At 34.9% G+C, this 17,253-nt stretch overlaps 2 protein-coding genes across 2 annotated transcripts; one reads left to right on the top strand and one right to left on the bottom strand.

Moving 5' to 3' along the window:
- Window positions 1–698: 698 nt before the first annotated feature.
- On the top strand, window positions 699–5,757 carry LOC132050746 (histidine kinase CKI1-like). Its single transcript, XM_059442111.1, has 6 exons — window positions 699–752; window positions 862–942; window positions 1,637–2,012; window positions 2,685–3,262; window positions 3,804–4,835; window positions 5,542–5,757. The coding sequence occupies exons 1-6, from the start codon at window positions 699–701 to the stop codon at window positions 5,755–5,757; spliced, it is 2,337 nt and encodes a 778-aa protein (XP_059298094.1).
- A 1,427-nt stretch (window positions 5,758–7,184) lies between these two features.
- Window positions 7,185–17,029, bottom strand: LOC132049239 (uncharacterized). Its single transcript, XM_059439965.1, is given in 10 exon segments — window positions 7,185–7,481; window positions 8,726–9,024; window positions 9,803–9,878; window positions 10,244–10,310; window positions 11,587–11,660; window positions 11,662–11,693; window positions 11,780–11,849; window positions 11,947–11,996; window positions 14,778–14,938; window positions 16,879–17,029. Coding segments are annotated over 9 exon segments (912 nt in total). The 5' UTR covers window position 14,938; window positions 16,879–17,029; the 3' UTR covers window positions 7,185–7,397.
- Between the last annotated feature and the right edge of the window lie 224 nt (window positions 17,030–17,253).

Below are 17,253 nucleotides of genomic sequence, written 5' to 3'. Positions count from 1 at the left end.
ACTATTGCGGTACTTACATACACATGAAGTACTAATCAATGTGCATTTGTAGAAAAGGAAATTAAATCTCTTTGCCATTTACTAAAACCACATCTTTGCTTTTATTTTAATTTTTTTCCGTTTACTAATCATTGTGCATTTGTAGAAAAGGAAATTAAATATCTCTGCCATTTACTAAAACCACATCTTTGCCTTATATATATATAGTACTTAATAATGAAGCAGGAATGAATTGCTCAAATGTTGAGAAGTCAATTTGATAGTCTTAAATCTTAATGTCATTTGGGAAGTCAATTTATTTTCTTCTTAGATATGCTATTGTGAGAAAAAATTGAAGTCATGTAACGTGAATACATTAATTTTTATGGGGAAATATTTTAGGAAAGTGGTGATTTGCATTCACTTTCGTACATATTTACCATTCAAAAAGCTCATGATTTCTTGATTGTCTTTGCCATATATATGATAAAGCCATGGACTAAGGAAAATTAACTTCATTGAGTTAAACTAGTACTGGTAAGTTGTATTTATAAATGATTATGACTGCATTAATTTATAAAAATGCACCTTATTTTCAGCTAGCTGCAATTTTAAATTATTAATTGTTCTATGTTGCATTATCACTAGTGTTAAATTTTTCTAATCATCTTGAATACTATAACTCCAGAAAAGATACAAAACCCACAAAATATCAAGCCATGAAGCTAAGTTCATTTAAAGTGCCAAGGCCTGTTTATTTCTGCTTGATTCTGGTAAGTTTTTTGGTGTTGAAATATTTAATTACTGGCCAATTTAATATTTAGCAAAAAATTATGTAATTAACTGACAAAAATGTTGTGTTTGGATACTTGTCTAATGCAGTCATTCGTAATGCTATTGGTACCTGTTGTATTGCTACCATTTTGGGTCAATAGCCTAAAAAGAGTTGAAGGCAATATTAAGGTATTGTCTCACATCTTTATCTTTTTACATCGTTATTGCATAGAACTTATTAGCTTGAATTCATAGACATATGTGCCCTTGTCACTAAGAACGATGAATTAGATAGCTCGTAACTAACAGGATATTTTGATAATTAATATGTCGTTAAATAGGATTAACAAGAATCTAAGTTGTCGATTACTCCTATCCCCCCCCCCCCCCCCCCAACCAAAAAAAAAAGGAGTAAAAATAAAAGAAAAAAGGGCATGTTACAGAGTCATTTCTAATATTTTGAGGATGGTTCTTTAGGTGGAGAGTAATTTTATTGAAAAAATTTCAGAATGTTTCAAACAATTACTAAATCTCCCGTCAAATCATTGGTTGCAATTTCAACGAAGTAGATATGAAATTCTTGTTTTGTTTATAAATTTCAAGTCTAATTCTTATTTCAACATATTGTAGCACGGTAACCTGTAATAACAAGTGTAAAACCAATTTGCATTTTCAATTGTCATTATATTGAAGTCAAACACTTTAAAACAACCTCTATGACAACGTCGTTTGTCTAGATATATTTTGGATGCTATCTAGCAAGATGTTATAGAGATCATATAATAAAACATAAATAATATGAAAGTCGTTTCCAATGAAAACTTGGACTCTATAATGAAATGACTCTTATAGACAAGTTTGACTGTATATGGTTTAATTTCAGGTGTATATGTCAGCCAACGTTCAAGATGACCTGCAAATCCATTTTCACAACAACATTAAATTTGGATTCATGCTAATCATCTTAATGTTAGCTGCATTGGCTGTTTCCTTATTCACATTTGTGGGATTAACAATAAGAGCAGCAAGAAGGGAAATGTATTTGTGTGCTACATTGATTAAGCAAATGGAAGCAACTCAACAAGCAGAGAAGAAGAGTATGAACAAAAGCAATGCATTTGCTGTTGCAAATCATGATATTAGAGCTTCTCTTGCAGGAATTAGTGGATTAATTGACATGTGTCGCAACCATGCTTCGCCAGAATCCGAATTGGAGACCAATTTGGATGATATGCAATCTTGCACAAACGATCTTTTAGGTCAGTATCTGTGTATTTTAACATGTAGCAAGTGACTTGTCTTATTTTATACATTAATGATGATCCCACTTTTATGCACGGTTAATTGTCGTACGGAGATCTTGCACAAATGACCGTTTAAGTTAGCATACTTTCTACCACTAAGACTTATATTCTACTAGTAAAGTGGGAGTCTGTCACACAATAAGTGTCGGTTCAATTCTTATTTATTCTACTTCCCTTTCCCCTTTCCTAATCCCTATATATGTTATAGAATTTTTTTAAGAAGAATATATATAGCATACTTTCTGAACTTAGATGGTTCAAAATATTATACTAGCTTTGTAATCTGCATCTTGTGCAATATTTTAGTCCTCATATAGATACATCTTGAACTATCATATGATTAAAAAAATTATTAAAATTTTTCTGCTAGGGTAGTTAAGTTGCCATAGATACTTTTATTGTGTACACATAAAAGGCGGATTCAAGATTTAGGGCCAGTTTGCCCGGGTAGATATAGTTTATCTTATATGTGTGTGCGCGCAAGTAGTATGTATAGCGCTTCTTCCATGTAAAGGTTTCTTTTCTTATACATTATTGCTAATTACCAATTTGATCTGCTCTAACTAAACTGACAAGTTCATAATGAAATGTATGTAATGTCAATGTTATGACCTGTTTATTCTTCAGACATATTGAATTCTATTCTTGATCAAAGCAAGATTGAAGAAGGGAAGAAGCAACTTGAAGAAGAAGAATTCGACATGGAAGAGTTGCTAGAACATGTCGTCAACATCTATTACCCTAAAGCAGCAATGAAGAATGTCGATGTGTTACTAGATCCATGTGACGCTTCTATCACAAGATTCTCTCGTGTTAAAGGCGATAGGAAAGAAATGAGATCCATCTTGACTAACTTGTTGGATAATGCAGTTAAATTCACCTCAGAGGGACATATTTCTCTTCGAGTTTGGGCTCGAAAAGCTGGTTCTGATCAAAGTTCCAATCTTGCTCCTAATACAATTAGTTCTATTGGTTGTATGTCGTGTTTTCTTTTACAGAATGATGTAGCAGATTCAGAAAAATTGCAAGTACTGAACAAAGTCCTGCAAGATCCCAACTGTGTGGAATTCGTATTCGAGGTGGATGATACTGGGAAAGGAATTCCTAAAGAGAAACAGAACTCAGTTTTTGAGAATTATGTTCAAGTGAACGAGACAGATGGACAAACAGGCACTGGCTTAGGCCTTGGCATTATTCAGTCGTTGGTACGTGTTCCTTTTACTATACACTACATACAGTAGCGAATTCAGAATTTAGAGTTAGTAACTGCCTACATGTGCATTCTATATATGGGGTCAATCTTATTAGTGACCATCTAGTTTTATAGATACTATACACATATGTTGCTTGAACTCTCCAAAAATGTTGTAGCACCCGTGTCGGATCCTCCAGAAATGGGAGAATGCAACACGCAATCGATAGTATTGTTGAAGAGTGTGAGTAACATAGCTATATAGAGCATACAAATCCCTTACTTTGCAATTAGTATCATGTGAGCTCTTTTACTGTTATCTTTTTTTCTTGTTTCTCTATCAATCCATCCACTTGAAAATGATATTTATGAAAGCACTATGTAACACAAGAATTCGTTCAACTACATGTAAGCAAGTGTATACTAAAGCAAAAAGCCTTGCATATGTATGTTCTTGAATTGACTCCACTCCACATGCATTACAGGATTTGCTTCATAAAGAATTTAATGAACTTATTACCCCATATCTCATGTTGCATTCTTGTTTTTTTTAGGTTCGCTTAATGGGAGGTGAAATAAGTATCATCGACAAGGAAATTCGCGAGAAGGGCACTTGCTTTCGATTCAACATTTTTCTCATAGCATGTGAGCCTCAAGATCAAGAACAACAAGAAATTAGTGTTAAATATTCAAGAGAAGAAGATTTGGAGTGTCAATTAGGAGGCTATATATCTAGTGACTCCTATTATCATTCAACACCAAGTAGTAATAATAGTATCACTAGCCATCAGAAACCAGAAAGATCCAATGTTATTCTTTTCATTAAAGAGGAGGAAAGAAGCAGAGTTCTTCATAGATTCATGATGAACATAGGCTTGAAGGTACACATTGTGAATCGACACGAGCAATTTTGGAAGCTGAAAAGGAAATTAATCAACTTCCAATCAAAGGAAATTCCCCTCAGTGCTTTAGATGGAACAGATGATGATCATATCACATACTTTCACAAGAGGGGTAGAGGACTTAATCCTAAGGGTTCACTTGTAAGATTCATCTTAATCATAATCGACACAAGTGTTGGGCAATTTCGAGAAATAAGTCGTGCTATGGATGATTTCCAAAAGGGCTTCCCCAAGAATGTGTCCCTTCGAGTTGTCTGGCTCGTTAAACCAGGCGTAGATAAGGATAAGCTACCTTCAACAGATGTAGTCATGGCAAAACCATTACATGGATCTCGTTTATATCGTGTCCTCGGACTTGTACCAGAGTTTGGTGGTGCAATTTCACCAACCATAACACAAGAAGTAGAGGATGAAAGAAATTCAAGAATCAAGAATCAGACTACTCCGATACAAGATGTTGCTATTGATGTTAGTGGAAGTTCTAGTAAGAAACTACCTTTAACAGGAAAGAGAATCTTGGTAGTAGAGGATGATAGAGTACAACTTAAGGTTTGTAATGCCAAGGTTTCTAAGCTTGGTGCAACTATTTACACTTGTGGAAATGGTAAAGAAGCTCTAGCTCACGTATGCAAAGGCCTTAGAGATCAAAGCCAGATAATTGACTACATACTCATGGATTGTGAGGTAAGATTTGATTCATATTCATTCTTCTGGTTGAAAACTACGTTGCTCGGATCCTCCAAAAATATCGTCACATCCTTCTCAAAATCCGCCAAAATGGATAATATTTGGAGGATCAGGCACGGATGCAACAGATTTGGAGGATCCGAGAAACATAGGTTGAAAAGGACTTCAATTGAGATTAAATGTGTTGAGTCATATATCACAAAATCTGAATTTACCGATAACTGAGGAACCTATAGTGCTATCATCCTAACTAAAACAGTGTTTGTGTGAGATTTGAATTTGTTGTTTGCTGAGTTTACGTCCTGTACGTCGACAATATACAATTTTTTATACCTTCAGGTTAAGCTAACCTATAAATAACTACCTAATTGCTTATAGCAAGCCACATCTGGTAACTTGCAACATAGAGCAGATAACTTACTATAGCAAGTTAACTATACTGCTGGTGTAAAATTTATTTACGTTGTTGTCGAGACATATAACTTATAGATTTAAGCTGCATACACCGACATTGTAAGAAATACATAATTATGTCACCTTTTACATGTTGTAGCAGGTAACCTATCTCATTTTTAATATTACAAATCTCACATGAAACACCTTACATGTAATATCCTTTGGATGACCTGATAGTGTAAAAATGTTTTTACACTATCAGTATATAGGATATTACTTATATCCTTGTTATTTTGTTCTTTGGCAGATGGCGGGGATGAATGGATTTGAAGCAACCAAATGCATTAGGGAAGAAGAGGCACATTATGGAATTCGAATTCCTATCATAGCTTGTACAGCACATACGGAAAAGGAAAAAACAGATAAGATTTTTCAAGTTGGAATGGATTATTACTTACCTAAAGAATTCAATCCTGATGAGCTTTTGGAAGCCATAGACTATATAGAGCATATAAAGGTTTAAGAGATTATAAAAGACTCTATTTCTTTGAGTTTTATACATGTTTGTTATGTGACACATCAGAATTTAGTCTCTACTTATTCCATCTTTAAAATTCTTAGCATTGAACCGATTGTATTGTTCAAAGTATCATTTCAAATTAGTTGATTTCAAATTAGTAAATTTCTCTCAGTCATTTTGTTTATTATCAAACTGAATGTCCCGTGTGATTGTATTCCCTGTATAATTATGAGACGAAATAATGAAAAGTTGAAAATCTATAGCTTCCTTCCGTCAATTACTACTCCGTATAATTTTGTCCATTTTTAGCCAACAAAACTCAAAGAATCCATAATTATGTTAAAGAAATTAGTAATTAGGTGGACATTTGCTTCTTGGTTCTTACTTCTCAATGAGAAAGATTTGAACTCAATATAAATGTCTTTTTCTTAGAAAAGGTTCAGCTCTTTATATTTTAAATCAAAGACAATGAGTGCTCATTTACTAGTTATCTTCAATCTAAATATGTAAAAAATAGCTCTTACAGGCCACTTTTCGAAAAATAGTCACTATCATATAGTTCTAAATTTCACAAGTGAAACTCCAAACTAGTTTCATTTATAGAATTTAAAACTCCACGACAGTAATTATTTTTCCATTATAGGAATTGAAAAGTGATTATTTGTCAATTTTACCTGTTACCGATCATATCTAAACAACTTACGTAGACCTCAATTAATTCACGGAATATCTACTGTCTCCGACCAACAAAAAATGAGATGAAAGTCGAAAAAAGAAAACACCAAGCTATTGCATAGTGGGAAGGCACTACACTATGGCTATTATTCTCTACTTATTAACACATGCCTAATCTGAAGGTCCTTTGCTTCTAAGAGTCAAATTAACAAATCTTGAAGGAAATTTTAAATACTCATTAAATGCGAAAACCTGTATTCTATAGAACTACCCACATACGAATTTAACTTTTAAAAGATCAATTCACATTTTCTAATTTTACTTGAAAATTAATCATGGAAAAGAAAAGACATGCAATTGTCAGTTTTTGGGACGTCATTTAGATTACGTCCTTATTTTTAAAAGTAGTGCAAATATATCCCCTGAAATATTACCTTGCCAGGCAACATTAGACTCTGATCTAATGTTGTCTCTAATATTTGCTCAAATATTGTTCAACTCTTGCAGAAAAAACATTAGCCTATCTTCTAACATTTGCAATAACTTAAAAAATTTTAGACTGTAATCTAACATTTTTTCACAAGATTTTCAGTTTGCTCAAAAGAGATCTTTAGACCATAAATTGCAAAAGAAATAAAAAGAGGTTGTTTACTAAACAGTTGTCCCAAAAAAGGACAACCAGCAAAAATTTCTGATAATATAGATGTGCCCATCGCGCTTGAGGCCAACGATCGAAATGAAACAACTAAGAAAACTAACAAATAATATGTTATATTACCTGATTAAAAAACTACTAATAAGTAACAACTATATATGCATTTCCCATTGAGAAATGGCTAACCAAAATTGAACTTGCAGCCATGGCTACCAGAGCTACCTTTTTCTAATGCATTTTTCAGTAAGTTCAGGTAATCATAAAGACAAAACCAGCTGCATGTTGAATGCTATGGTGCAAGGGAATCCTTTCTTCAGTCTACCTCCATAGCAGAAATAGCTTCATTCAAGACATTCTGAAGCTCTTTCACTCTGCGCCTTGCCAGCGCGACGCAATCCTGAAGACATGATGAACATTTCTTGTAAAAGGTGGTCAAGCTAGAATCTTTGAACTAAAGTATTTACAGGAATATCTTTGTAACCATTTTAGATTATGCAGATCAATAAGGAACTACGGACTGCAAGTTGAAAAGTGTCTCCAATCTTATAAGAAAGTGGTCAAGATATTATCTTTGAACTAATATTACAGGAATATCTTAGGAACCATTGCAGACCAATAAGGAACCATGAAAGCAAGTTAAAAAGTGTATCCGGTCTTGTAAAAAAGTGGTCAAGATAGAATCTTTGAATCAATTTTTGCAGGAATATCATAGGAACTATTGCACATCATGCAGATCAATAAGGAACCACAGAACGTAAGTTCAAAAGTGTATCCAAGATCAATTGGTACTTCCTGCAGCTCAGTAATATAATCTTCCAAAGTATGGAACTTTTTGTTCAAGGGATTTTTTTCTTTTCTTTTGTATTTTTTAGAAGAGTATGCAAGTTTCAGTGGTTTTCCTTTTTAAAATTGCACTAGGTACATAAAGAACAATACCACCAAACTCTTGACTCCTCCCCCAACACAGCCCCATTCCACCCCTTTCTCCGAGAGAGAGAGAGAGAGAGAGAGAGTTTACGACATAAAACTTGAAAACTAAAAGATAACTGATCAGTATTAGTATGTACATAATGACATAAAATTTGAAATACTCAACTCAAACGGAACATGTTAACCCGCTCCACCTTAGCCCTCTATGAGTGGCCACCTCCCCACTTTGTCTCTTGGTAACTGGAACTCTCAACCATAGATTGGAGGTGAAGGGTTCACAACAATGAGTATCTCTCCTTTGCTTCTGAGTCTCACTTTCTATTTATCATGTTTCTTTTGTTTACACTAGTTCTTACATAATTAGTAGCGTGTATATCTATTATCACTGTAATAAACTGATTAAAATTTGAAACTCTTCCTCCTAATGATGCCCCATTAGCGGGTTTGATCACCTTTTGAAGCACAATGCCAGAAAACGTCAGGCCCATGGTTAGAGAGGGACTTATTTAATTGAAGATCTTCCACGTCATTATGCAGTTAACTTTTAAGTGGGGTATTTCAGAAGCCAGACCCAAATGTATGCTCATTCCATCACATTTGTTGGGGGGTAAGAAAATAAGAAAAAAAAAAAAAGTGTCTTATTCAAAAAGAAAAGAAAAAGAAACCTTGCTGCCCATTTAGAAAAGCACTAGCATTATGATGCAAACTAACCTGGATGACTGACGTATGGGCAAGAACTGGTCCACCTGGTTTATAAAGTGAAACAAGCTGGTAAGACGAATCCAATACCACAGTTACAACTGTTTCCATAATAGATTCTTCCTCTGCTGTAGGATCTGCTAGGATGTAGTTCTTGTGAAGTAAGCATGTTAAGGAGAATGGTGGAGAGTTCAATTTAAGTTTTCTTTTCTCTGTATTGACAGGCTCCTTCTCCAATTTCAATCCGACATTGTCCTCAGAAACAAGAACTATTCGCCCATCTTCATTCAAAGACACTACTGGAATGTTCACTGCAAGAAATCCAATTTCTTTGTAAAATTACCTGATAATTTAATAATCTTCTTTCCAAACTAATGACGTACAGCTATAAATAACTCAGTGCAGACAATTTGAACACTTTAGTGGAAAAGCACCGTCTCTCATTCAAAAAAAAAAAAAGGAGCAATTGACCTCCTGGGATGGTTGCAACCTTAACTAAATTAAAATAAAATCACATGACTGCACCTAACATGTACACTCTTCTTCATCCCTTCATCACTTCTCAAGAATGGCTTCATAAGTTTATTGCATGATATTCCTTTAACAAACCAAATCTAAGTGGTAAAGATTGCTCTTTTGACATATTGCTTAAACTAAGAACAGTTCATCCCCTTTTTCTTTTTATTCTCTTCAAGACTGGCCTTTTCCTCAAGGTTACATGGTATATACAGGCCAGATGGTTGCAGAGATTGGACAGTTTTGCTCCTTTAACATACTTGCTAATTGGTCTAATAATGTGTGCGGGCAGCTGGTCCTCTTTCTTTTCATCTTCTTTCTTATTGGTGAAGCATTTGCCGTTACCTGTTGATAATATAAGTATTTTCTGCCATCATCACAAAAACAATCTTCCTTTCTTACCCTTTTTCACCTTTGATATTGAAAACCTTTATTCCCAAATTTCGTTTTAACATGTGGTCCAATTCCAATCTCAAAACTAGAGACGGGATATAAAGTACAATACTGTTGTCTGTCATGGGACGAGTAATGATTACAGGAATACTTCAAAAATCCAAGCAATAACAAACTTACGATGCGAAAAGGCAGCAACTGCAGATAGTAATGCAGTGTCAAACAGGGCACCGTCAGCATCCAAACAGTATATGTCCTGTAAATATTATATGCCATAAGAATAAATACCAAGTACTAGTCCTACGATCTAAAACCATTTGTATTAGCATAAAATGAAAAAATAAAGGTGGCAAGATTTGAAGTCCAAAGATGAATAAGTGAAAAATGTATAGTCCAAATCTACGTGTTGAGGGACGGCATTGTGGATTAACATATTTGAAAATGGTGACCTAGATACACCAAGGATTTCCATTGTTGCAAATTCTGACGATTTAACACTTCAACTAACGTACAATTAAGGGAAAAACTTTTCTTTTTCTACCGACCATGGGAAAAATGCAAGAAAACAAGATAACAACAACAACAACAACCAACAACAACCCAGTGAAATCCCCACATTACCAGGTAGGCCATCCATGCAGCTTTTCCTCCAACCAAGCACAACTCTTTTAAGTCAATCATGCCAGAACTGCAAACATTTCAAATGCTCATTAAGGAGATTGTACAGGCATACTTACCAGAAAGTGAAAAAAAATAAATTAAGAAGATACTGTTGAAATGTGTGACCATCTCATCTAAAAGCTTAAGCTATTAGAAAGAGCACGTTTTATTTACTTAATTAATGTCTTCAACAAATACACCAAGAGGAAAGACACAGCTACAACAGGAAGGGAAAACAACGTGTCTCTATGACAGCTAAACTCTCTCGCATCTTGTCTTCCAATATCTCTCATTCCTAATCCCCGTCACCCCCGGCGTGGCCACTTCTACATTTAGGAAAACAATAGAATGGTTAGACTTACTCAACAACCAGAGATACTTCTTTCTCTAAATCTGAAACTCTGGGGAGTAACCCCCAACTTAAACTGATAATGACTAAATCTGGATATATATATATATATAAATACTGACTGTCTCGTCTGAACTGGCACACACACCCAAAATATATATACACAACTGAGCAAGCCAACGAGGCTGCTTTGATCGTACAAAACCAACAGTATCCAACAGACATATACAAGCCGACAAGGCTATCACACAGACATATGGCACCTAGAGAGATTTTCATATCACCAGGAAAATAAACAGATATGACTAAGTTCTCTCTCTCCTCTCTCCAGCGAATGGATTCAGAACGTTCATATGGTCGACCACCAACTAATGTGGGATTGAGGCATGGTTGATTGAATGATGATTAAGTTCCAAAAACTTCTAGGGAAAGCAACAATTCATGCAAGTTTATTCTCATGGGAGATAGCAGAAGAAGAATCTCTCTCTCCTTTTTTTTTCTTTTTCTTTTCTTTTCTTGCTGCTTCTCTCATCTAGCAATCTCGTAATAGTCCATAGAGAAGAAACCCTCACTCTTGTGATGTAAAGTTCTTCAGAAACTTCTTCAGGTAATAATAGCTACTATTGTTTATTTAGCAAATAGTATTTGTCCATGAAGACTGAAGTTACATTTTTTTTTTTTTTTTGGACAAGATGCCTGAAGCAGTTTATTTTCCCAAATAGATTGTTATGTTTGCTACGAGATCATAAGTGGTCTAGTTGGACCATAAATATAACTTGTGTTGTTGTATTAGATTATCAGAGGTTCAGAAAATTAAGATTCTTAAAAGAAAACAGTAATTAGCATATGGCATGGTCAGTATAAAAATACCTAACATAACGAAAAGATGATGACGGGGTCACCGAAAAAAAATTTAGACACCAAGTTTGGGGATCTGCAAGCTATTATTACATACTTCATGATAGTGTCTGACAGCTGCTTTGAAATTACTGATGCTGCCTCTGCAGGCCTACCAGGCCGAACCAGGGGGAGAACAAATGGGAGGCATGTGAAATTCGATAGCTGCAATCACAATTATAATCATATATATAAGCAGAAACTATATGGGTAATAAAATAATAGAGCTGGGAAATGAGAGGTTTTTTCACCTATGGATCCCTCATCTGGACATTCCACTGTTGGTGTCATGACTTCCAATTTGATGGCAGCCAGCATCGTCTGCGATTGATGCAAGATAACCAATCAACTCAGAAAGCAATTCGAGTGAAAGCTCCTATACAGCGACTAAGAAGCAATCGATAAAGGATACACTTACAGTGGAGCCAATCTTTGCCAGTGCTGATCCATCAGCAGAGGCAACGGCACCTGCAATGAAAATACAGATATAAGTTTAAAAACTCTTGAGAAAAGATAACATAATAACTGATCAGTTGAAACGATGATTCGTCAAACCAAGTGCAAGTGTTGCATCTCTAGCACTTCCAAGCTTTGGGCATATATTTAAGAAGATGCTGCTCATGATAGCGCATATATATATCTCTGAAGACAGGTATATTGGCAGCAGCCATTCTATAGAAATACGATGTCTTAGCAATAAGACTTACCAACCAGTGATAATCCAACCATACGAATGAAAGAAAATGTTAAATTCAAACAAAATGAGTGACCCTACTATCCTTCTGTTCAGTGAGAATGAAGGATTTGAACTAAAAATTAGAATAAAACAAGCAAGACATGCAGAAATGGTTGGTTGGTACATAGTAAAGAGAATGGGAAATGGGAAGTACTTCCAAAACCTCAACCCAACTATGTGAAGTTATCTGAATTCTTATTTTGCTTACAGTTGATTTTTTCTTCTTTCCCATAGGAAAATCAAAGGAAAAAAAAAAACCCCATTTCTATACTTGCAGATGTAGTAGTCCCTTTTTATAACTCGGCGGAAAATTATTTGTTTGAGGCTAACGGTTTTCAGTTATCAGATTCATAACATAATCTTCAGAAACTTAGACAGGCCATATGACACTGTCATCACACGTGTAGTAACACAATAATAATGTTTATTTACTTGACAAATTTCAAGTCTGAAATACAATGACTTCTAAGATATCAACAGACTATTAAAGGAAAATAGCAAAGGAGATCTTTCAGGCCAATGACAAGAATCAGTAGATCCTTATCCTGCCATAATTGATTGATCCAATTATAGTAACTGTCGGAGCGATATAATTGAACCTTATATATTTTCACAGAGACCTGAAACATCCAGAAAGGGGGAACAAGAAAAGAAAAACAAAAAGAAAAAAAAAAGGAGAGAAAGAGACGTTTGGAAAATGTAAAAAAATCCAGTATCATGTTCCAGCGCCAGGGCTTCTAAAAAAGGGGAAAAGGAGAACATTAGAAGAAGAGGGGAAGAAGAAAAGGAAAGAGAGGAAAAGTTTCCAACCGGCGTTAGATACGTGTCCCGATTCATCTCTGAATGGCGAGTGGGAGGAGGGAGGAGATGTTACCGTTGGAGAGAGGAGAGAGAAAGCAGAGAGAGGAGAGAGAATCTTCGCAAGAAAACAACTACATAACCACTTACCAGTAAATCCATGCAGCTTTTTCCAACCAAGCACAACTCAAGTCAATCATCAAACACAAACATTTCAAATGCTCATTAAGGAGATTGTACAGGCATACTTACCAGAAAGTGAAAAAAAATTCTCACATCACCCAGTAACAATTTGGCAGTCTTATAAAAGGCCTGATATGTGTTTACTTAATTAATGTCTTCAACAAATACACCAAGAGGAAAAAGAGGAGTCTACAACAAAATGGTAAAACTACATAAGCTAAACTCTCAAAATATCTCTCTTACCCTACATTTACAATAGAATGGTTGGAATCAACAACCAGAGCTTAAATCTGATCTGATTTATTGACAAATCTGGCTATATATATATATATAGAATAGTTGTTTCCGGCACACACACCCAAAATATATATACACAACCGAAAGACAGTTTTGAAAGACAAAACAAGTGTAGGCAGAATATACAACATAAGGCTAAAGCAAATCAAGATTTTCAGCACAACAGATATGACTAAGTTCCAGACAGAGCGAATGGATTCAGAACGTTCATATGGTCGACCACCAACTAATGTGGGATTGAGGCATGGTTTCCAAAAACTTCTAGGGAAAGCAACGATTCATGCAAGTTTATTCTCATGGGAGATAGCAGAAGAAGAATACTCTCCGTTGTAACGTAAAGTTCTTCCAGAAGCTGCTTCTGGTCATCTAGCAATATCGTACTAGTCCATAGAGAAGAAACCCTCACTCTTGTGATGTAAAGTTCTTCAGAAACTTCTTCAGGTAATAATAGCTACTATTGTTTATTTAAAAAGTAAACCCCCATGAAGACTGAAAATACGGACAAGATGCCTGAAGCAGGAGTATTTTCCCAAATAGATTGTTATGTTTGCTACGAGATCATAAGTGGTCTAGTTGGACCATAAATATAACTTGTGTTGTTGTATTAGATTATCAGAGGTTCAGAAAATTATGAAAACAAAACAGTAATTAGCATATGGCATGGTCAGTATAAAAATACCTAACATAACGAAAAGATGATGACGGGAAAAAAAAAATTTAGACACCAAGTTTGGGGCATCTGCAAGCTATTATTACATACTTCATGATAGTGTCTGACAGCTGCTTTGAAATTACTGATGCTGCCTCTGCAGGCCTACCAGGCCGAACCAGGGGAGAACAAATGGGAGGCATGTGAAATTCGATAGCTGCAATCACAATTATAATCATATATATAAGCAGAAACTATATGGGTAATAAAATAATAGAGCTGGGAAATGAGAGGTTTTTTCAAATGGATCCCTCATCTGGACATTCCACTGTTGGTGTCATGACTTCCAATTTGATGGCAGCCAGCATCGTTCGATTGATGCAAGATAACCAATCAACTCAGAAAGCAATTCGAAAAGCTCCTTACTAAGAAGCAATCGATAAAGGATACACTTACAGTGGAGCCAAGCCAGTTGATCCATCAGCAGAGGCAACGGCACCTGCAATGAAAATACAGATATAAGTTTAAAAACTCTTGAGAAAAGATAACATAATAACTGATCAGTTGAAATGATGATTCGTCAAACCAAGTGCAAGTGTTGTATCTCTAGCACTTCCAAGCTTTCGGGCATCAGGTCGGACAGATTTAAGAAGATGCTGCTCATGATAGCGCAAAGGGAAAAGACGTCTAAAGGCATCCACCTCCATCTCTGAAGACAGGTCACTTGAGCCATTGGCAGCAGCCATTCTATAGAAATACGATGTCTTAGCAATAAGACTTACCAACCAGTGATAATCCAACCATACGAATGAAAGAAAATGTTAAATTCAAACAAAATGAGTGACCCTACTATCCTTCTGTTCAGTGAGAATGAAGGATTTGAACTTCAAAAATTAGAATAAAACAAGCAAGACATACAGAAATGGTTGGTTGGTACATAGGAAAGAGAATGGGAAATGGGAAGTACTTCCAAAACCTCAACCCAACTGTGTGAAGTTATCCGAGTTCTTATTTTGCTTACAGTTGATTTTTTCTTCTTTCCCATAGGAAAATCAAAGGAAAAAAAAAAAAAGTTGCAGATGTAGTAGTCCCTTTTATAACTCGGCGGAAAATTATTTGTTTGAGGCTAACGGTTTTCAGTTATCAGATTCATACCATAATCTTCAGAAACTTAGACAGGCCATATCACACTGTCATCACACGTGTAGTAACAAAATAATAATGTATATTTACTTGACAAATTTGAACTCTGAAATACAATGACTTCTAAGATATCAACAGAGTATTAAAGGAAAATAGTAAAGGAGATCTTTCAGGCCAATGACAAGAATCAGTAGATCCTTATCCTGCCATAATTGATCCAATTATGGTAACAACAGCGATATAAGTGAACCTTATATATTTTCATATAGCCAAATATCCATAAACATAAGTAACACAGAATATTTCCTCATTTGACGTTTGGATTGTAATCCAGTATCATGTTCCCTTTTGGTCTTCTTCGAAACAGAACATTAATCTTTCAAGTTTCCAACCTTAGATACGTGTCCCGATTCATCTCTGAATCGCTAGTCTAAGATACATGCTTATATGCAGATGAATCTAGACAACTACATAAGAAACGTAAAATGTATTTTTTCGAACTCATATGATCAAACACACGTATCAGTTCAGACTTCATACAAAGTTGTGACAACATTCTCACATCACCCAGTAACAATTTGGCAGTCTTATAGGGGCCTGATATGTGTAGCTAATCGACACCCGGATAAAAGAGGAGTCTTACAGTAAAATGGTAAAACTACATAAAGATTGATATGTCCAACCCCAACTAGTTTGGAATTAAGGCATAGCTGATTGATTTATTGACATAGCTTGATATATAGAATAGTTGTTTCCGATATGTTCTCTGAAAGACAGTTTCAAAGACACAAGTGTAGGCAGTAATGCAACATAGGGCTAAAGCAAATCAAATTTCAGCACAACGTTTGAAAATTTCAGCAAATGCACAAACACAATTTACTTCTGAAGAACAATCAAGAAACATAGGAAACTAAAACTAATGATAATAATGAGAATGAAAGAATCATATACTGGAAGAAAGATTAACAGCATGTCTATCTTGGGCTATATCCTTTATTCATCTTTTCGATTTATATGTGCAAACCAATCTAAAAAAAGTAATAGGCATTACATCCTGAAGCAAAATATAAACTCTGATAATATTAACAACAACAAAAGATTATTCTTTTAATAATTTCTCAATGGTGGATTGCTTCCCATCTTATGTCCAATATAAAACCCCATTCTCCTGGAAGCTAAATAATAGTCAGAACAATATAAATTGCAGCATTGGAAGTTGAAAAAATAGGTAAACACAAGCCATGAATGGAAGCTCAGATAATAACTAGACGACATAGAGCAACTATTAGCACCCCATTTCAAGAAAATACTCAAAAAAAATATTTAAAAAAAATAGAAATCTGTATTTAAACTCATTGAAGTAAATTACTGAAATTTTAAAGCCTCTTTTTTTTTTCTTTCTTTTTTCTATCTTCACTATGCAAATGGAGACAGACTGGAAGATTTGGAAGTGAAGAATTTTGCAAGGGAGAGAGTATTTTTACTTCATACAGAAAAAGAAAAAAATGTAAAAAGTAATTCTTGGTGGAACCTAAGAAACTTACTGAAATTGGTGGAAAAAGACACGCAGGTGGAAGCACAGGGAGGGTTTGCTTTTTCGACCGGGAGTGAGAAAGGAAAAAACTCAGTAGTGTATTTTATATAAGAGAAAAAGCTCAAAACTATCCCTGTTCTTTGGGTTTAGACTTAAAAGTAATCCCTCTATTTTTTCATGGAGCACTATAGTCCCACTATGTTTCAAGAATTAGAGGGTGTTTGGATTGAATTTTCAAAAACAGCTTATAAGCTAGAAGCTAAAAGTCATATGTAGGTAATACTCATGGTTTTTCTTTTAGCTTACTTTTGTAATTTTTTGGCCTAAAAGTAAGTGAAAGAAAAGCATTTTTTATCTTTCTCAAACGCCACAAAAAGTAGTCCTT

The sequence above is a fragment of the Lycium ferocissimum genome, chromosome 3, assembly GCF_029784015.1.
Source record: "Lycium ferocissimum isolate CSIRO_LF1 chromosome 3, AGI_CSIRO_Lferr_CH_V1, whole genome shotgun sequence".
NCBI classification, from domain to species: Eukaryota; Viridiplantae; Streptophyta; class Magnoliopsida; order Solanales; family Solanaceae; genus Lycium; species Lycium ferocissimum.
Note: the sequence above shows the minus strand (reverse complement) of the source record. Positions and strands in the feature narration are given on the sequence as shown.

Bases quoted from the DNA above. Each gene is read 5' to 3' on its own strand.
- LOC132050746 (XM_059442111.1), top strand. From the start codon at position 699: ATGAAGCTAAGTTCATTTAAAGTGCCAAGGCCTGTTTATTTCTGCTTG. The intron at 943-1,636 runs GTATTGTCTCAC...GTTTAATTTCAG, and splicing joins GAGTTGAAGGCAATATTAAG to GTGTATATGTCAGCCAACGT. The intron at 2,013-2,684 runs GTCAGTATCTGT...TTTATTCTTCAG, and splicing joins TTGCACAAACGATCTTTTAG to ACATATTGAATTCTATTCTT.